The sequence below is a fragment of the Tetrao urogallus genome, assembly GCF_951394365.1.
Source record: "Tetrao urogallus genome assembly, chromosome: 13".
NCBI lineage: Eukaryota > Metazoa > Chordata > Aves > Galliformes > Phasianidae > Tetrao > Tetrao urogallus.
This window is the reverse complement of record NC_136826.1, coordinates 7,843,848-7,865,491: the sequence shown is the minus strand read 5'-3', so window position 1 is coordinate 7,865,491 and position 21,644 is coordinate 7,843,848. Positions and strand designations below refer to the sequence as shown.

The 21,644-nt window shown below is 51.5% G+C and overlaps 1 protein-coding gene across 1 annotated transcript; it reads right to left on the bottom strand.

The window, feature by feature from the left end:
• Positions 1-1,644: 1,644 nt before the first annotated feature.
• On the bottom strand, positions 1,645-20,420 carry LOC306951448 (Krueppel-like factor 5; the record flags this gene model as incomplete). The annotated part of the gene is made up of 5 exons (XM_079541950.1): positions 1,645-1,823; positions 4,557-4,616; positions 7,298-8,201; positions 10,855-10,899; positions 20,256-20,420. The coding sequence occupies 5 exons, from the start codon at positions 20,418-20,420 to the stop codon at positions 1,645-1,647; spliced, it is 1,353 nt and encodes a 450-aa protein (XP_079398076.1).
• Between the last annotated feature and the right edge of the window lie 1,224 nt (positions 20,421-21,644).

Below are 21,644 nucleotides of genomic sequence, written 5' to 3'. Positions count from 1 at the left end.
GAGAGTGACAGGTGAGGGGTGAGCCCACCACCAGCCCCATGGCACATGCAGTGAGCTGGTCAATCCAGTGCCCTGTAGTTTAACTCATGTGTTTAGGAGGTTCAGCCCATTTTGCCCTGATTCTGTCCTGAGGGTCTCCAAAAGGAAGCAAGAGGAGAAACCAACAGCACCTGCCCCAGTATGTTGGCTTCTACCACTTGTACACACCAGACCTCAACACACGCAGAGACGCCACAGCCAAGAGGATGAAACGTGGATAAGTCCATTGGCCCCTGTAGCCACTGCTCCCCACCGAGCCATGATGGAAGAGCTAAAGTAAGGACATGAGGACGTGACCGTGACCAGAGCTTGGAGCCATCCATGGCTGCAGTTAGCAAAAGATCATTTATGCGCCTGAAGATGCTGCAGTTCAGTTCCTGGTGAGAAAATGCATCCATTCACACGTTCCTTAATTTTGTTCAAGGAAGAATGAAAGAGAAGCTGGGGTGCGGGGACATCAACATTCTGTTGAACGCACCAGGCCCATTATTTGTTCCTGATTTATTTATTACTTCCACAGCTGCCGGTTGAGCTGGCGTGGCCTGGTCCTTGTTCTGCCCACACCTAAGCCCTGGCAGGCTTTGAAGGGGAGCCAACGTGCCCTATGCGTCATGGCACTCGAGGAAGTGGGGGGTGGCACCTTGCAGAGCTTGGGGCAGGAAACCAGTGAGGTAGGTAACATGATCACATTCTGAACAGCAGGATTTATCGGAATTTGTTTTAAAGATGTTTCTTTGGTTCTTCTTCCCCTTTCTTTTGTCTAATGGTGGTGAAACAGCAACAGCCCAGACCCAGCGTGATGGATGATGTCTGGTTTCTCATGCATGTGGTCAAGGCTTAAGCAGAACCTGCCCTTTGGAGAAAGGCATGGCATGTTCTGGGAAGCCAGAGCTCACAGGTGAGTTCCCTGCTGTCCCCAGCGTGGCTTTGAGACCCACTCTGGTCCCCTCAGATTCATCTGGAATCACATTTCATCTTGGAAGCAGAAATGCTACGGACGTAACCAGAAAATCTATCCAAGCAGGGCAAATGCCCTGGGTTCGACAGGATACAGCTTCTGCACTGTCCCTTCTGTGAGTATTTCATACTTTCTTCTATGCCCCCACAGGGACCGGGGCTGTCAACCCAAGCAGCCATAGGCTGCAATTCTTTCTCCATGTCACCAGTGCCAATCATGGCCATGAAATGGGGCAGTCCAAGAGGATTTCACAACTGATGGGACACCCTGATCCACCAGCCTTCCCAGCCATACTTTGACTCCCCAAAGGCACAACCTTGAGAAGGGCAAAACATCCCCAAGAGCTCAAGACGCCAAGGAGAGCTGGTTCCAAGAGACAAATAAATAGCAGGTTTGATGGAAGAAAGACCTTGCCACCCAAGACCCATAGCCCTGGTGTTACAAGGAGCTTTGTGGCAAGATCAGTCTGTAATTATCATTCTTTTTTAATGGTATCTGTTTTAAAACCAGGAATGGTGGGGGAGGGATTCACCTTCTGTCCTGCCAGTTGATCAAAGCACAGGGTTGTTCCTATGTACAAGTGGAGGAGAGGTTCCCTCGAAGAAGAGTCCCAGCTGCCGTTGGAGACATAGCAATGGAGGTGGTCCCTAGTTCTGGTGCCGCTTCATGTGCAGTGCCAGGTGGTCAGAGCGAGAGAAGCACCGGCCACAGGCCAGGCACTTGAAGGGCTTGGCACCTGTGTGCTTGCGGTAGTGCCGGGTCAGCTCGTCAGAGCGGGCGAAGCGCCAGTCACAGCCATCCCAGGTGCACTTGTAGGGCTTTTCACCTGCAGGGAAGAGCCACAGGTCACCATCAGAATGCAGAGAACAGCACGGCCACCTGCCTGCCCAGCTTGCCCTGCGCCCATCTCCTGCTCCAGTATGGCTAAAAGACACTTGGGGCTGCCCCACTTCAGGACCACAGTGATGATCTGCACTCATAAAGGTCACTGCCATGAGAGGTCAGTACCTCAAGCCCGTTGGATATCAGAGCATTTCTGTGCACAAATCTTCCAGAGCTCTTTTTCTTTTTGAGTAAAAAGCCAAAAATTGCTATTCTTGCTGCTAATTTGGGATAAGGGGAGCACCATGAGAAAGAAGAGGCTTCTCAGAGCCTTGCATCTTAGAAACCACCACCCAGTTTTCCCAGCCCTGCAGTAGCTGGACGTTGAGTTTTCCTGGGATCATCAGGCATGACATAATGCCTCCTCCCCCCACACACACCTATTCCCCAACCGAAATCAATGGCGTTGTGCAACCCTCTGCCAGCTGGGAACCAGGCTGGAGAAGCCCGTGCCCGCCAGCAGTTCCTGGCCACCGCACTGAACCCTGGCTGCAGCCCTCTCCCTGCTTGGGTGTGGTGCTCTCAAATATTAGCCCTCACTCTTAACAGCCTGAACAAGCAGGCAGAGTTCAGGGAATGTGCTGACTTTCCCGACCTCAAATATTTACTGTTTCATCGGCCAATTGCTGAGCGCACCATCGCGGCATGAAGGCACGCACGCACGCAGCGTGCATGCATGGGCATGTGCACGGTGCTCCGGCACGCTCACCAGCAAACGGCCCGTTCCTCCCCCAGCCCTGCTGCCAGACAGGCTGCGGATTTGGCTGGGAAACAGAAAACACATGGCCGTAGCAAAAGGAGCAGCCTCCAGCACACACCAGACCAAATATTCTAGGGTTGAATGCACAGAGGTGTATCTGGAGGAGATGGGGCACTAAGACGACATCCCGCTCCCCAAAAGGCTCCACACGGTGTGTTTTTTGATGGGGGGTAAAGGCAGCACTTGCAGTCATACTTGAGGGCAGGTGCAGGGGTCTGTCAGCAATCATGCTGGCATGTGAAAGCGCGATTTGCACTGTGCAACCACAGACATTGTCCAGGCAGGTGACCTGGCTGGGTCAACCCCACCAAGGCCCTATAGCTTCAAACAATACCAGGTTGAGCTCCAGAATGGAGGGAAAATGCTTTCCATTGTCCCGTGAGCTGGCTCCATCTCCCAGGACAGCACGGCAGGGCAAGCTCAAACAAAGGGCCCGAGTTGGCATTCCCAGCCCTGGGGGGCGGGGAGCGGATTGGTTATATATTTAATCTCACAATGGCACCCAGGAAATGAATGGTGTCTCCAGGAGATGAATACAGCCCAGCCCATGGCAACGGACAAACTGCAAGAAAAGACCTGAGTAATGGTGTGCTCCCACGGTCTTAACCCCTCCTGGCAGAAAGAACAGATCTCAAAAACTGAGCGCACACACCCCGAGCTTGCCTGCATGTAGCCTTCAACTTTGGGTTCCCATTTTTGGGCAACCATTGGTAGCTCTCTTGTGGCTCAGGTCACTTCCTGGGCCCCCTGCCCTTTCTCCTGCAGCAGGTGAGCTGGAAGATGGCAACCAAGCTTGGTTTCCTGCCTTGTTACTGGGAAACACGGAAAAATGACTGCACTTTATTGGGTTCAAAAACCACCCAAGTTTGCCTGGATACATCTTTATAGCGTGGTTTGTAGGGACAACGTGGGTCTCATATAAGCTGCATCCCTAAGTGGTGCTCCAAAAAGGAGAGGAAAAAGAGAGATTTAATTTTAGAGACAGACCCCTCATGTGGCCCCATGCACAGATCACCGTTGTGACCAAGGTTTATCGGTGCTGGGACAATGTCCTTCTTGCATGTCTGTGCCACCCCTTCCGTGTTGCTCCCTGCCCAGAAATACTGAACCTCATGCACAAAGAAAGTCTTCTGGCCAGCTTGTGGGAAGGGCTGATAAGGTGGAAAAGGAACAGAGCCAAGTACAAGAGCTGATTCCCAGCCTCAGGATGGGTTTTGTTCGTTGTTCATAAAAAAGAAAAGTGAACTCTGGGCCAGCTTAATTGCTTTCAGTAAAGATCAGCCCTCCTATAAAAGAGATTTATGAGGGCACTGATGGTTCCTGGACTACCTGGTGATCTGATAAAGTTTCAGGTATAATAAATACCTTAATGAGGAGACCTGTGCTTGAATGCACAAGTGAGCTGGGTCTGCTGCAGGCCAGCTGGCTGTGGTGGGAGCACGGGGACACCAGCCCTTGCCTCACCTCAGCACCCTCACCCTACAGCCAGAGGACGGCCACTAGGCAGCAAGCAGTCTCACAGAAGAGATGAGCTCACTATGAGCCCAGAAAATCCAGCCTGGGAGCTGTGGACACCTCTTCAGAGGTCAAAGATATGTACCACGTGCCAATAGGCAATTTTTCTGTTGGCTAGGCAGGATCTGAGCTGGCCAGGATTTGTGAGATCAGGAAGGAGGATCCTTCAAGCCACACGTGACAGAGGACTGGGAACACCTCCTCCTCCCAGCCCACTGGGAGAACCTCCTAGGAGTTTCCTGTGTCCTAGACTATCCCTCCAGAAGGCAAGCGAGCTGCATAAAGTTTTCAGAAACCAGTGCAACCATGGGGTTTTTGTTACCATTAGCATCTACAGGCTGTCCTGACAGCCACCCCAGCTCAGGGCTGGCAGGGTTTGCTGGCAGGATTTGGTGCTCTTACCTGTGTGAGTCCTTTGGTGTGCCTTCAGGTGGGAGCTCTTGGTATACACTTTCGTGCAACCTGTGAAAACAGCAAAGACAACCTCCCAGTGAAAAAGGGGCTCTTGTTGGAACAAACCTAGAACATTCATGTTTGGGATTAAGTACAGAGTGGGCCTTGAAAAGCACCCCAGTAGCAGGATGCAAATAAGCCTGGACATCTCCATTTTGCTTCAGCAATATCTAAAGACATTGCTTGTTCCCCAGCACAGACAAACACTGACAACTCTCCATCTCTTGCTACACAACCGTGACAGTCATAAGCACTGTGCTGGGAACTACAGGGGATAAAGCCAGACCCCAGCTTTCAGAACTTCCCTGGCCTTCCAGGCAGGATGGAAATATCAGATTCACCACCACAAGTTGCCAGCTGGGCTCCAGAGGCCACTGGTACCACTATGGTAAAGTGAGAGGGAAAGTGGGCTCTGCAACAGACTTAGCAGGCATGATGAGGCCGGTTCCCAAGAGGCACGAGGTGGCACATTTTTCAGATTAGCATCACCAATCAGAGAAAGGCTCTCAGCAGAAACACTGTGATTTTGGCAAGAGTTTCAAAAACAAACATCGCTCAGTGAATGACTGCCCATTCTTCCTTTCACCTGGTCTGAAGAAGCTCCTCATGCTGCCTTTACGGCCCTGCTTCATTTAGTTTTGACATGAATACTAAAATATAAATTTGAATTTTTATTACCCTTCTAATCAACATGGTCATATTTTTTCTTTCCATGTTTCCACATCATCTAATAAAACCTTGTGCTACTTCCCCCTCACTTGCAAAGTACAGTTTATTTTCCCAACGCTGGCATTGCCACCAATCTAACACCACACCTGCAGATACTGTTTGCCATCCTGGAGAGCCCACAGCAGCATCCCTCCCCACTGGACTTTGCAGACAGTAAGAACAGTCATCACTCCAAGTGAGATGGAGTCAAAAAAAGGCCTGAGCTCTTAGGAAGATTTCACTGAAGGCCCCCAGCACTGCACTGTATACCTCTTCCCACCAACAGTCTTCAAGCAGTTTTGGGTTAGACTTTCATTTTCCAAACCTTTCACATGCCAGCAGAACTCTCAGCAGCCCAGGCCCTTGAGCACCACTGCTCGTAAAGGCTCTGGGGCATTACAGTTCCCAATCTCTGCTCCCTTTGTTGGAGACACACATCTGTGCTCAGTCACAGCCTTCCAGCAGAGAGAGGACAGAGAAGCTGAGCACATCCCATGGAGCCCAGTTTAGCTAAAACTTTTTGGTTTTTCAGAGAAAGATGTCTCTAAAAGAAAGAGTGTTCATTCAGTTAAAGGAGAAGTTAGTACTTCTGGCTGGGTCTACCAGCTCCTGATCAGCAAGGACACATGAAAGCCACCATACCCTTCCAGTGGCAAAGCTCCTAACAATGAAAACCAAAATGACTGATCAACACTTTCAGTTCTGGCAGTTCCCTTTATTGTGATGGGCTGTCCTAAGTTCCTTGAGGCCCACAACCCCATTAGCCAAGCAGGAGGGCAAACAGCCAGTTTGCGCAGAGGAAAGCCCACCTGGACATCACCTTGCCCTTCCTCTATCCCTTCTCAGCTTCCAAGAAAAGCTAACATCTGGCAAAAGGCTGAACACTCAATAGAGGGAATGCCTTTTTTTTTGTTCTTTTTTTTTTTTTTTTTTTGCTGTGGCACAGTTTGTGGAAGTCACAGTATTTGCTTGCAACAGGTGCTTCAGAAAGTGAAGGCCAACCTCTGCATTTCAGCTCCTCTCTGTTTGCACTTTTGCCTTGATGGAAATAAGACTGAAACAGGCCAAGCTCTAAGTAGAAATGAGGTGAGCAAGTGCCTAAGGTATGAGCCTGGGAAACAAAATGATCTTTCTTCACCATCTGCAGGACCCTGCTTGGCCCCTTTTGCTAAAGAAGAGGTTAGGGTTGAGGATTCCCCATTCTTTCTCTCCCGTACTCTTGGAGCAGCCAGTCTGGCTTGTAGGAGAGCTGCACCTTGGTAATGTGTCCTGAAGGACATGACTCTGACCAACCTGACTGAAGCAGAGGAGCAGCCTCCACCCCAGAGCCAAGGTCCATCTACACCACCTCAGTCCTATCTCCCACAGCTGTGAGCAGGAGGCAGAAATTCAGCACACGCTGCTAATCACAAAAACGTGGTGGCAGCTTTCATCAAAACATAGATGATGTCAGATAGTCAGAATCATAGAATCACCTAGATGCAATACCTAAGGCCACTGATGGGTATGATTCTTTTATTTTTGCAAAGGAAGAGAATTTGGGTGCCATAAAGAGACTAAAAATGTTGTTTGTGGAAATCAGTAGATGGTTTGCTACATCTCATGGGAGGATGGGAATGGAAAGTTAGACAGGAGGCATGTTTTTGCCCACGTAGAGTACAGTGGACTCCTAAGGCAGTTAGCTGGTTTTTGGGAGCATCCCCATGCTTGGATAGCACCCTCTGCCTCTCAGAGCCAGGTTGTTGGAAACTACCAGAGTTGGAAAATGGAAGGGCAGAGAAAATGCATCAATGGGAGCAGAGAGAACCAGCCTCTTCTACTGCCTTGGTGGTGGGAGGACCTTGCTTCCCTGGGGCTTTCCACTCAGTACCATGTCACCTTTCTTCACACAGACAGAGTGATTCTTGGTCAATCTCCAAGCAGCCCGCAGTCTCCCTGTGCCAAGAAGTGATCCCAAAACCAAGACAAAACAGTGAAAATACCTGGGTAATCACAATGGTGGATCCTCCTTTTCTCCAGCTCAGGGTTGTTGCGTCTGTTATATTTGAGGGTCTGCATGACAGTGTGCCCTTGGCAGAGGGTCCCAAGGCTGCTGGGGACTGGAGGGACCTGGGATGACTGGACCAGCTTCAGTCCAAAAGTAGCTTCATAGGATGGTGGGGGAGAGATGGTGTTGATGAGCTCTGGTTGATTTTCTGGGCTGCCAGGCTGCGAGTTGGGGGGTGAAGGTGGCAGGTTCACCCCTGGCACAGAATAGAACTGCCCTGAGATGTTGAAGTTTTCCTGTCCTTGGGAGACATGTGGGTACTGCTTAACTGGCCCTCCAGCCTGGACATGTCTGTGAAGCACACTGGACATGGCGTTACCTGTGGACATGGTGACACCACTGAGGCTGTTGATGGCTGTGGTGCTGTTTGAGGAGGGCGTCAGGTTGGTAAGATCAGCATTGCCGTTGCCAAGAGGCATCTGGTAAAACTGGGCTTGCTGTGAACTGCTGGATAGCGAGATATCAGAAGGCATCTCCTGCTTGATGAAGATGTTGCTGACTGCCACTGACTGGGGCATGCTAAAGACACTGGTGAAGTCAGGCAGGGTCTGCGTGGAACCTGATGTGGAAGAGCAGGGCTGGGAGAAGCTGGTGCCAGGTTCCGTCTTGATCTGCGTGAATGGCGTCATGGGTTTGGGGGATCGGTAAAGTCCAGTCCGTAAGTGCGTGGTGTCGGGCAGGATGACATTGATGTTCACGCTGTAAGGCGTGGAAGTGGGTTTCTCCGTTGAGAAAAACTCATCTACCACTGAGGCACTCTCCCGGCGGTATTTCTTGTCTGGTATCATGGGGATGGGTGGCATCTGGTTGGAGAGGTACTTATCCATTTCAGAACGTCCCTGGGGTGAAAAATACAGGAAACAGAATTTGTGAAGAGCAGAGTTCAGTGTTCAACGTGTACTAGAGGGGAACCAGGAGAGCTACAAGCCCACGTATCAGGTGTTGCAGCAATCAGCTCGCTCTCTGACTCCCAGAGATGATGTCACCCTGTCCTCTGTCCCACTTCCCTCCTACCTACCTGCAGTGGTACCAAAGGCTGAGCAAGGCCAAGGGTGCCGTCGTGAAAGAAGTTCATGTTGATAATGATGAGGCTGGAGATATTCAAAACCTGCCTGGACACTTTCCTATATAACCTACTCCGAGTAACTTGCTTTAGCAGGGTGGCTGAACTAGATGATCTCCAGAGGTCCCTTCCAACCCCTACTATTCCGTGATTCTGTGATTTAGCACAGTTCTTTGGTCCCACAAATGACAGCATCAAGTACTAGACATGGGATAAAACATGGAGCTCTGCCCAAGTCAGCCTGGATGTGTTTGGAGTAGCTCACCCTAGACACATCGACTCCGGCCTGCTTTAAACTCAGCAACCTGAGACATCCTTATTTTACTCTAGGGTGGACAATTTTGAGAAAATTAATTGAGACAATTAATCGAGAGCAATTTTGGCAGCAGCGCTAGAAACCTAAGAGATGTTGGCAGAAATTTCATGTGACCGTGAGCCTAAAATGGAAACTGCCAGGCATGCTGTTGCTGCCTTCTCTTGGTAAAATGACTCAGCCCTTGGCCAACCTCTGGTCGAGTTGTACAGCCCTGGATTACCAGGCTAACAGAACTTATAGCTCAGCCACTGCTTGTCAGAGTTCATGCCTGATGCAGCATCCCACTGGATCCAGGCCCAATAATTCTGCAACCTGATGGAGCAACCCACTAGGAAACTCATCCCCTGGCATTTGATGACTCAACTTTCTGCTCTTTGTGGTTAAATACACAAGCACTAATGCTCTTCTATAAAGCTACAGCCTTTAATTATGTGGTTATCCCTGTGTCAAGCTGACTGCAAAGCCCTCATAGACTCATTGATATGTAGAGGAGCTGGCAAAACTGCAGGGCTTCCCTGGCAGAGCCTACAATGCACTTGAGGAGTGCAGGCTGCTCCCATCCCACACCCATTATGCTTGAGCCGAGGGCTGTGCCGCTGTGAACTATGCCACCAGGCCAAAGTCATCTCTGCTGTAAGTTCATTGCTTTTATCAAAGCTGGACAGGATCCAAGGTACTTTCCTCGCCCTTTCCAGTGAAACACATCACCAGTGCTTCCAGAGAATTCAAAGAGCCTTTGCACCTCTGCAAGTCACAATGGCAATGCACGACTAAGCTGGCTTCCACCCAAACACAAGTACATGCCACCAATACATCCTCTTCTGCATGAGTGGAAGCTCAGAGCAGAGGACCCATCCTTGGGCGCTGCTCCAAAATCCTGGCCCCTTCTCTGCCCCCCCCTGCAGCTGCCAGTATGGGAGAGCCACGCCACACAGAGAGCTGAGCCCTGGGTGCTGCTTGTGCGCCCACCCTGGCACCAAACTGGACCCCTGGGTGGGACCGGAGGCTCCAGATGCCGCACATACCTGAGCGATGAAACGGCCCCACTTGCTGGGGGAGTGAAGCAGGGGGAAGGCGCTGGATGCCTTTTACTTCTGCCCTTCCCTTATCTCCGGTATTTGAGTTTCTCACCTTCAGTTCCCAGGAAAGGTCTCCCCCCCACACTCAAATAGGTTCTTATGCAGCGGGTGGCCAGGCAGGTATATTCGGTGGAGAAAGGGCTCTAAGTTTGGATCCCAGGCTGCATTGTCACTAAGAGACCATCCATCTGTCCAACTGCTGTCACTGCCTTCCCCTGCCCAGTGTCTCCCCTCCCTCTCTCCTCACCTCTACCTGCAGATCAAGGTGTGCTTGGTCCCACTCCATGGAGTCTCATAAATCCACTTCTGATCCTAGGCAGCCCCAGGGGAAAGCTAGGGCACAACTTCTCAGAAGAGCAGAAAAATCGTCTTTGATGGGACAGGGAAGACTTTCAGCCCTGTCCTTGGCTGCAGAATCACTGTGGGGGTGCAGGTCCCACCCTACTGGAACTTAGATCATCACTATGATGCCGGTGATGCTCTAGAACATGCAGGACCCCAGAGGTGTCCTCAGAAGAGCCGCTTGATTTGTTTGTGGCCCAGGAAAACCTAGCAACACTAGGCAGCTCCTTGCTTGCTGGGCATTGAGCAAATACTTAACACCAAACCATTCACCTAAGCACCTCCCACCTAACACTTTACCCCAAAACCACCCTTCATTCCACAGCTGACACAAGAGCTGGGATGACTACATGCAGGGATGCCTTCCTGTCATGCCTAGGTGGGATCCAATTCAAGAATCCCAAATGCAGGTGTCTCCTTCTAGATGCTGCTTACACCGCTTTTCACAATGGGGGAGACAGCCTCACTGTCACCCAGATGGCTAGCACGGATAGAGGCACCATAGGCAGGGGAATGCACCCCTGCTAGTGGCAGGACCTCAAGGAAGGAGTAAGGAGATGCCACCACGTCCTTACCACTTTGTTCTGAATAGGCTGCTGGATGGCCTGCACTGGGGTGGGGGATCTCTTACAGGTACCTCTTACAAAGAGGGGCAGAAACAAGCAGAGAGAGAAAGAAGGAAAGCTCTTCACCTCGAGAGTGAGTGGCATCCGCTGTTCCATCCTCATGGGGTGCAGCTGTGGAACAGACAGGGCTGTGTTAGTGGAAAGGTCCTCCTGAAGCCAGCCCACCTCCCACACCTCTGCATATTCCACCCTTGCAGCCCCAGCCAGCACCCCCAGGACATGCATTTCAGAGGCTGATGGAGAAACAAGCAGGGCTGCAGGGACAATGAGTAGAAACCTGCCTCCTAAACTGTTCTCTCTAGTACCCTATTTCCATTGGGGTTTCACCAGTGGTTCTCTTCAGAGGTTACCCAGAGCTGGGGAGCCATCCTGAGCAGCTGGGAGAACCTCCATTTTCCTCCAGCCTGGAGGTGGGAACACAGCCATGATACTGCCCTCCCTCTATTCACCAACAGCAATGTTTTTTTGGCTTGCTTTCCTCTTCAGAATCACAGGCAAGGGGAGGAGGGGCAAACCTGGTTCCCAGCTCATGCAATCACGCTCTGTTTTTGTCTTAATCCTCGCCAAGGGGTGGAGAGGGCCCTGACACTGTGTGTGCGGGATCAACAACAGCCTACAGCCCACTTTCACTCCACACCCTTCTCTCACAGCTGCTGCTGCCTCTCAGTGTGCCATTCTTCTCCTCCACTAGCATTCACCCTAACCATGAGGTTTCTCCAGGATTGTGGTAAAGCCTCATCTCCTCACCGTAGGAGCATAGGTGGACGTTTAATAGGGTGGACATGCACAGCAGCAAGGGATGGAAACCAGAATAGGCTTCACTCTGTCTCAAAGCAATCCCGCAAAACCAACTCAACTAAGTTTTCCCACCTGTGAGGTGTACATATTCTGAGAGCTGCATCCAAATGGAAGATGTTTCTTGCAGGTTGATGACAGACCACAAAACCACGTGGCCTTGATAGGACAGGTGCTAAAAGAGCTGGGGACATAAGATCTGCCACCGCTGGAGGGTTGCTGGTCCCATGGGCTGACTGGAAGCATGAACAGATGCTTCATGGTGAAGCCTCTGGGATAGAGCTATGATGGTTTTTGGGGATTTGTGTCCCATCACCTGCAAGAAACAGCTTCAACACCACATGCACAGTTCAGCCAAGCTCCTGGGAGGGCAGCTGAGGACTCTGCAGTGGCTCACATGAGGCAGGAATGACCAGAAATACTCAGCCTGTTCCATCCTCCCCATCTGACAGGCACAGGCAGAAAATTAACTATTTTCTTGCCTCTTTGAGAACTAAGCCAATCACACAGCCACAGCGCTCAGTGCACCTCAATACTGCAAGAGCCATCCCACTGTGGCTCTATGGAGAAAGACCATGGAGAAAGACTACACAGGGCCTCCCAGATGAAGGCCCAGCAACTTTTTGGAGGGCTCAGTGATCCAGTTTCCCTTGTAAGCATTAGTAATGGCATTGCTGCAGATGAGGATGAGACACAGGGTCAGGAGACGGGCATGCCCCAGGCTTCACTGACTGCACCGACAACGGTGCCAGGAGTCATGGGTCACTAGCTCCAGCAAAACCAGAGCCAAGGGGAAACAGAGCCAAAGCAGACATCAACAAAACCTCCATGCTTCAGAGGCATCTCCTCCAAACTGAGATTTTCAGTTTGGCCAGGAAGGGAATAGTTTTCAGTGCAATAAAAATGCTGAATTTCTGCATTTTCCCCTCAAAGTCACAGTATCTATTTCTGACCATATAGGATGGTCTTTTCGACCTGCCAGTGGAAAGAAAGCAAAAACCCATGCAGGCAGAGGGAAGGGGCTCCCCACTCTTCTTCTCTCCCTCAAATGGATGCTCCTGCGGCCAGCAAACAGACCCAAGTCCTCCCACTCTGCCAACCACCGACTTCCAAAAGCCCTGCAGGAGTCTCCTGCCTTGGAGATCCCCATCTCTCATCTCAATCCCATCTGAAGCAGGCTGAGTAGTTATCAGGACACTGATCAATAAACGCAGAGCCCCAGACAAACATTTCTTGGCAGGACGCACAAAAATGGGAGCTTGAGCCAACCAGGCCATTTTGCCAGCGATTAACCAGAAGCATCGTTAAAAAGGTGCGAGGCACAGCCAGCTGACCAGGCAGGAGGTGAGACATGTCTTTCCCATGATTAAATGCTTTCTAATCTGAAGTTGATAAATAACAAACTGCCATAGAAACATCAAATGTGGTCACCACAGAGGAACAAGGAGAGAAATCGATGTTTGCTAAACAGGCAACGAGCTCATGAAGTTGGCAGAGAAAGCAGCTGGGGGGGAGGGGAGGAGGGAAGAAGCAAAGAGTTTCTTCATTTTTTGGCATCCTCCAGCCCTCTTGGCCTCAGCCCCCTCCTGCTCTGCAAAGTGACGACCCTGAACCCCTTGCCCACTCCCCAACTGGGGGGGGACCTCCCCAAGCATTCATGGGACAAGGGCAACGATGGCCAGGCTGTGGGATTATGTAGTGCAGTCTGTTTCTCCTGCCTGCACCTGCATGAAACTCCAGCCTCCAAGGGAATCGGCAAACAATGGGGAGGATAATCATCAATCAAAAGCCATGGCAAGTACCTGGCAGTGCCCCTTTAAAGGGACACGTTATAAATAGACCGTATTTATATACAGATTTGGTTCAATATCAGCATTTATTGTCTCCCTAGTTAAATATTGACTTGGGTAAATATTTGTTTCTCTGATCATTTGGTTTTGATATTGACCTCGATCAACGTTATTTTCTGTTTGTTCCTCAAGTCTTCTGGAACTCTCTGCAAAACAGGATTAGTAGAGAAAGCCCCAGGACTCTTCCTTTCAAGTTCACAGGGCCTAATGCCTAGCTGCTGCAAACAGCCCAGCACGACTGCAGGCAGCAAAGCCAAACCCTGGTCATAGGTAAGTGGGTGCCACAGGTGGGCTCCTCTGATTGCTCCATCCCAAAGAGGTGAGGAGCAACTCCTAGAGGTAGCACTGCCCCTAGAGCATTCAGCATTAGGTGCAATGGGGCAAGATTCATCTTCACGAGCTTGGGCCACCTGGAAAGCGAGCATCTAAGCTGAAGTCTCTGTGCAAGCTCTTTCTGGAGCCCGTGGAGATGGCTGCCAGAGGTGATCTGCCCCACCAGCTTCCAATTTTGAAATTTCACACCTTTCCATTTGCAAGAGCACCACTGTGAGCACGACGAGGCCACAGGGATGCACCCTTTTCCCAGATTTTGGAGCTGGAGCTCAGCCACGCTGCCTTGGAGGGTTATTCCGGAGCTCTGTTCTGCCCTTGCAGTTGAACTACCTGAGTTAATTATCACCTCTTGGAACCGAGGGATTTTCTTAAGCCCACGATTTGCCATCGAGGCAGATGTGGCCAGATGGCCTCCGGCTGAGCCAATAGGCAGCAGTGTTTCCAGCAGGCTTGCTGACTCTGTTTGCTATTCCTTTCTTCCAACGACTGATAAGGACTCGCTGAAAGGCAGTCTACCTTGCTTATTTATCACAGAGACCATGCCACCACAGTCAGTGATCCCAAAGGCCAGAGAAAGCAGAACACCGTCATCTAGCTCCAAGGTCAAGTACCCAGAAGAGGGCCAGTTTGGAGCAGCCAAGCTTCAGGGGGCTTTAAGAACACGAGCAGAAATCTTTCCAAAAACAATGGCTTAAATGAAGTGAAAAATATCTACGATCGACCTTAGAGGAAGCTCTGGCCCTGCTGCACCATCTCTAGGCCTTACTGAACACCACAGCCACCTGGTCCACCTAGCCTTAGACAGATCTAGGTTGGGATGAGAGGTCTCACATCGGTAGTAGAGTAACCCCACACTGATTTTCCCTTTCCCAGACCTACCAAGCACAAAACAATTGCCTGCATGGAGCCTGAGAGTGGGTAGGAAAGAGGGGCAGCTCCCTCCTCACCCACTGCTCCCTACTCTGCCCTGGCAGAAGGACAGCCCTCTGAAACTGTGTCTTCATGGGAGGGGATGACATGAGGACACCTTCTTGAAAAGTGAGTCATGCCTTTGTATGCAGTTTTCTCTTTCCAAAGCGCTGTTGCTCAGCAGAGTCTGGGGCCAAGCCCATCAAAGCCAACTGGAGGTTTTCCATCAACCTAAGTGGGCACACATTGCTGGAGGCTGCACTGGATAGACTTTGGTATGGATGCTTTTCTGGAAAGATCAATGATACAATACTATTTCAAATCCTGGAAGATCAGCCCCAGGCAAAACACGCAGTTCAAATGTTCCCCCAGTTAAGGCATACAACCAAAAGTTGACCTCCAAGAGCCACACAGCCCCTGCTGCTCTCTTCAGCTAGAAGCTGGCCCACCTGCAGCACCATTTCTCCATCCTGGTTGCAGACTCTGTTCCAGCACTTCCTCTCCTCCAAATCTGACTAGATGGAAGCACTCAAATGTCCCTAAAAAATGGCCCAGACAAATTTATCCACCCATTTCTAGCTACTGCATGGCTAGTGGGCACTAGGCTAGTTCTTGAGCTCTCCAGCAGGTCCTGAACCAATGATGGGAGAGGCTGTTAGCGCTCACAGGGAGCTTCCTCCAGCCAGATTATGGGTGGGATTCATTCCACCTCACTCAAACCATCAGAAAGCTCATACTCATCACCCAGCCTCTTCCAATCAGAAGAAAAGATGCACGTTCCCAGGGCAAGGTCTGACAAAGGCAGAATGAGTCATCTGCTGCTTGCTGAGGCTTGTGAAGTCCTCCTGGCAATCAGCAAGTGATAAGACAGGCCAAAAAGCTTGTTCTTCCTCGTACAATGAGCGAAGCAGACCCAATACCCCATGCACGTCTGGGAGAAGCAAGGTCAGGTTTCATGTGCAGACAGAAATCCCACCATCTCTGCAGCTTTCAACTTCCTCGCCAAACCAGTTAGCAAAACAAAACAAACCCTAAGGCATGTAGAAACATTGTATTCGAGTGAGTAGGTCTTTGGGCCAACTTTTTTCTGGGCTTGCACAGCACCTAGCGTGTCACAAGGCCAAGTAAACACTGCCAGTATCATCACAGCGGACTGAGAGGACACTTAGCGCAGTCCTTTCTGGTGTGCACGCTGCCCTACACATTTCGTGGCATCCGTGCTGCCAGCAGGGTCCTCAAGCAGCAATCCTCAGAGAGTGTCCTCCAGCTTCCTTCCCTCAGAATAAACCCTCTTCTTCCACATTTTCCACGCATAGAAACGAATAGCCAATTGCTCTAATTAAGGGAGACTGATCAGGGCACAGGCTGACAGGCCGCATGGAGAAGGGTGCTGAGCCCTGCAGAAGCTCCAGCAGGAGCGTTTCATAGAATGGGGCTTGCCAGGCCCTGGAAAACATGAGGTGATATCCCAGAGATTACATCAAACAGCCAGTCAAGCTAATGATCTCCCAAAAGGATGATGCGGAGCCACCAAAATACCAAACACTGAAGATGCTCACAATGAAACGCTCTGCTCTAAAGTAACAACAGATTGGACAGTCAGAAAGGAGTGACTGAATTTTTCCATTTCATTTAACAGATTTGAGTCATTTCCATCCTATTAGTGAACACCATCAAACCTTGCATTCTTTGCAGGGGTTTTCAGTGAAAGCATTAACCCACCCCTCCCTTTTGTTTAGCTCCCTCTGCTAGCAAAAAAAACCTGATGTACAGGCAAGGATGCTAAGAAGGGCTGGGCTGGCTGGTGAACAGGCATCTGCATTTTTGTGGAACAAATCACCTCAGATATGACAGGGGTGATAGTGGATGGACAACAGACTACACTCCTACAAGAAAGAAGGAGCCACGTTTTTGGAGGCTGGAGGATCTGACCTGACTCTAATGAGACCGATCTCTCGCCATTCTCCTGCTAGTACTGGAAATACTACAAGGAGCAAGGTCATTAAATACATCTGAATACTTGCAAATCCTGTCCTTGGTGGAAATTCGAAGGTCTCTCATCACATTAAAAAAAAAATTAAAAAATAATTTTCAAAGAATTCTCCAAGCATTTCTGAACTTAATGAAAGAATCTTTGTTTGAGTTTCAATCTAAGCTTGGAGGGGCTGAGCCTCTTTGATGTGGGAAACAGCCCATGGGGTTTTTTTGAGAGTTTTCATGCTAGCTCAAGTTCTGAGAACATCTGAATTGTAAACACTGGTTATCCAATCCCCAAACACCAACAGTACCCTGTGACTCACCCAATTCACCAATGGAGCACAAGGAAAGCAAATATTCTAATCAAGGGGCTCAGCTAACAAGACGGTGGTAAGTGCGATTATTTGCAGTGGATGGGTTAGATAAAGGAGCTCACTGGACCAGGGAACAAAGTAGCGTAGGTAGCTGACCAAACAGGTTTGTGAGAGGAAACTTGGTAGTGGATGATGCACCGGTCAAAAATGAGCTGCCCTAAACTTTCGTGAGTAATTCCAACCTACGTGTGCCTCCCACAGCCATTCAGGAAGAGTGATAAAGGGAAATCCGTTGCATTTATTACGAGTCGGAGTCCCCTGCTCGCTCCCTCCCTCCCCTACCTGCCTTTTTAGTGGTCAGAGACAAGCAAACACCTTTTCCTGGCTGATTTGCAACCTCCCTCATTCCGGGAAACAGCAGGAGGGAAGACAGCAGCACACCTGCAGCCCCTCTGGCTGCATCCCCTCCTGCAGCCGCCCGCCGAGCGCAGCGTCCCGGCGGAACAATCGCCCTTTGTGCCACGTGCACAAAGCCACTGTGCTCCCACAGCTCAAAATTCAGCCAAGCTGCTTCGTCCCACACCTCACCACCAGGGAGTCTGTGCGTCTGGAGCATGCAGCAAAATTAAACCGTAGTGGTAATGGCTAAGCTGAGCCCACCACCAACCCGACAGGTCTCCTTGCGGGGACGTGGGGATGAGCCCATCCTCTTTGCACACGCCAGCTCAGTTCCCTGCAGCCCTGCAGACACCTGCCAGGCACAGAGACCACCAGACATGCAGACCTGCAGGCCCGTCCTGGAGGCTGTGGGCTCCAGTTGATCCCAACACGACGACTCCACTCCCCTCTAAGCACCCATCACCCCAGTTCCAAGCATGCTGTGCAGGGCGCTGGGTCACTGAAGAACAGGAAAGCACATCCCTGGTCCTCACAAGACCCACAAGAGAAAAGGGAGGCAATCAAAGAATATCCCAAAGTTGAAGGGGACTCACAGTGACCATTGAGTCCAACCCCTCACTCCACACAGAACCACCCAATACCCAAACCCAATTTGGAGTTTTGAGAGTGATGTTCCTTGAACTCCGGCCGTGCCCATTGCCCTGGGGATGTTCCATGCCATTGTCCTCTGGGGCAGACCCATTCCCTGACCCCCTGCCCTTCCCCTCACACAGCTCCATCCCGTTTCCTCAGGCCCCACTGCTGTCACAGACAGCAAAGCTCAGCGCTGCCCTCTGCTCCCTATGAGAGCTGCAGCTGCCCTAAGGACTCTGCTCTACTCCTCTGGTCTGGACCCAACAGACCCAGGGACCATCACACACCGTGCCCTCCAGGCCCTTCCTCATCTCTGTAGCCCTCCTTTAGATGCTCTCTGATAGTTTTATGTGCTTCTTATCTTGTGGCACTCAAACCTCGCGGTGAGGACACACCAGTGCAGAGCAAAGTGGAACAATCCCTTCCTTCGCCTGGTGGCAGTGCTGCCTCTGTACAACCCAGGGCACGGTTGGCGGTGTTAACAGCCAGGGCATGCAGTCATGGCAGTGTTTTCTCTGTTCTCTCTTCACAACCACTTCTACATTGGGTCCTGACCTCACCCAGTGTTGCAGCAGGCCCAAGTGATCCTCCAGCACCAGCTCTGCAAGATCTGCAACCAGCGTGACCCTTTGAATCACCACAACCATCCTCAAATGCTACAACAGGACTCCCCTATCAGGCCCCATTCTCCCCTGTTTTAGCAATCCAGCCATAGTGATGAGCCCCTGCAGCACCTTGTGCTGCTCACCAGCTGCAGGAAAGCACACTAGGAGCCAGCTCCTGTCCCACATGCTTGGCAGGGACCAAGGGACACACTACCACCATCATGCTCCTGGCCATACAGAACCATCCCCAGGGTCACAGAGACCTGTTCTCATGACTTCCACCAGCTCTCACAGGAGTGCAGAGGGTTTGCACCACATAAGACAACACTTGCACCCAAGGAAGGCAGGTGGAAAGCCGTGGGTGGCTCCAAGAGGCTCAGGGCACTCAGCAGCAAGGTCACTCAGCTGCCCAGAGAGCAAACCCAGCTCAGAGGGATGCAGCCCCCTCTCTGGCAGCAGCAGCCAGCCGTGGGGGTGCCGCAGTGGGAAAGTCTCCTTCTCCCCTGGAACACCTCCCCGAATGCACCTTGGGTTTGTTTATTTTCCTTCTCTCTCTCCCTTCTGGTACCAGCCTCTTGAGATTTAAAGGGAAAAATTCTTTTTGGTCAATCCAGTCGAAACTGGAATGGGAAAACCTTTCTATCTCCTTTCTTTTCGCTTTGTAATTTGGGTCATAGTAGCTGGCAAGGCTGAGAAAAGGGCCAAAACAAGTGCAAACTCCATGAATGCCCGATCTCCTCCCAGCACGGATCAAATAATGTTTCCACCAGCAAAGAGCTGCCCCCCTCCCCTTGTTAGAGCAGCGACTTGTGGAATGGGGAAGAGGACTGAGATAAGGAGACTGCGGTGGGCAGGCTCCGGGGGGCACTGGGACATGCTGTGGGGCCAGAGCAGTGATGGGTCACAGCCTTGTCCAGCAGCACCGATAGCCAGCCCCGTGCTGGCAAGCCATGGCAGAGGGCAGAGCGGGACGAGGTGCCCCCATGGGGCAGCCATGGGGCTGGGAGCCGCCCTCCCGCCACCTCGCGGGGCCCCGCTCACAGCAGCACTGGGAACACGGGGATCATCAGCCATGGCCCCGCTCGCCCCGTGTGTCTGGGGAAAGAGGCCGGAACAGCAGCTCCCACTTGATTCCCATTGGGAAGGACGGCCTTGTGGCAGGGAGAAGCCCTGGCACCCTAAATCCTGGTCTTTATCCCCAGAATGCGTGGGGGGAAAACAGTGGGCTGGGGAATTTTCAGGTGCATTCTTTTCCTTCCATGAGGCAGAAATAAGATTAATAATCATAAAAATGCTCCCCTTGCACCATGCAATCCCAGTGTCTGTGGTGTCCCCAAAGACGCGGGGCCCTGGGTGCTCCCTGCAGCGAGCAAAACCCATTCCAGGAGCAGAGATCTGCTCCAAAACTCCAAAACAGAAGCACAGAGAAATGCAAAGAAGGGAAGGAGAAAAATATGAAACCAAACACGGCCGGGAGAAAGAGCCACAGAGGGGAAAGGATGAGCGGGCAAAGCGGTTGAGGTGCCAAAAAGCAAGAGAAAAAGCAGAATCAAACCACATATAAATTGAACAAAACAGAATTAAAGCAAATGCACGCAGTTATCGGTCTTCAGCTGGAGGCTGTAGCAGCCTTCCGGGGGCCTCCACCTTACCTGTGCCAGGTCAGGAGGGTTGTCCGGGGCCCTAGCAGGCGGTTTGATGTCCTCAAAGACGGAGGTGTCCTCGCCAGGCTCCCCCGACATGGTGACGGGCTTCAGCGGGGTGAACGCTGAGGAGTCGTCGGGGAGCGGGGCGCGCAGCACCAGCCCGCTGCTCATCCCTGTGTGCGCCCACTGCCAGGGACCGAGCTGGGGGAGAGGGAAACGGAGAGAAGAAAAGGGGTGGATGGGAAATGGGGGAAAGGTGGGAAGGGGGGAAGAGGAAAGGGGAGAAAAGGGGGGCGGAAGGGAAAGAAAGAGAAAAAAGGGGAAAAGGTGGGAAAAAAAAAGATGAAAAGGGAGAAAAAGGGAGAGAAAGGGGGGGAATGATAAAAAGGGGGGAAACAAAGGGAAAATATATATAACGACGGAACAATACAAAAGGAAAAGAAAGGTAAAAAAAAATAAATAAAAGGGGGAAGAAATGGGGAATAGTACAATTTTTTTTTTTTTAAAAAGGGGTTGGGAATAGAAGGTGAAAAAAAAAGGGAAGGAAGGGTGGGGAAGGAGAAGACGCCGGCAGTGCGGCCCCGGAGCTGGCTGGGAGCCGGGTGCCGGGGAAGGCTTTACCTGGGCTCGGAGGAGGATCGCCGACCTGCAGCGCGGTGAGGCCGGGCCGGGCCGGGCCGGGCCAATCAGGCCCCGCCGCGGCCCCGCTGCCGGCCCCGGGCGGATAAAAGCGGCCTCGGGGCGCGCCCCGCTCCGCTCGGTCCCGCGGGGACCCGGCACGGGACGGCGGCCGCGGGGTGGGCCGGTCGGGGTGCGCTGTGCCCGGGGGGCTCCGCGTGGGGCGGGGGTCCTCCTTCCTCAGCGCTCGGCCGCGGAGAGGGAAAGCGAGTGGGTGAGGGGGGAAGGAGCTCACTTCATTTTTCCCTCGTTTTGTTCGAAGTTTTAAACGACTTCTTGAAAAAGTTTTAAAAGTGCGGGCGTGAGGGCACAGAGGTTTCCTCCTGAGCTCTGATGGACAGACCAAGCAATCACACCCAGGATTTTTTGCAATGATGCCTTGCTTGGTTTGGGTTGGTGTTTTATGTTTTGGTTTTTTGCAGTTGTGCCCAGTTCACGTTTGTCTTTTCTGTGAAGTTCTTTTTCTTTTGCAATTACGACCAGGTTGTTTTTCAAGTCATCCCTTTTTAAGGAGGGCAAAGGAAAAAAAAATATGTATCAGGAGTGCCCAAACCTGGAACAATGCAGGAATACAGACTGCCTCTCTAGCCAAAAAAAACCCCAACCCACTTCCCTGGCGGCCCCGTTCCCCCAGCAGGCAGAGCTCTGCCCTTGCAGTATGAAGGCTCCTGCCCCTTCTCCCAGGCGCGGAGATCTCCTGGTGCACAGCCCTACCCG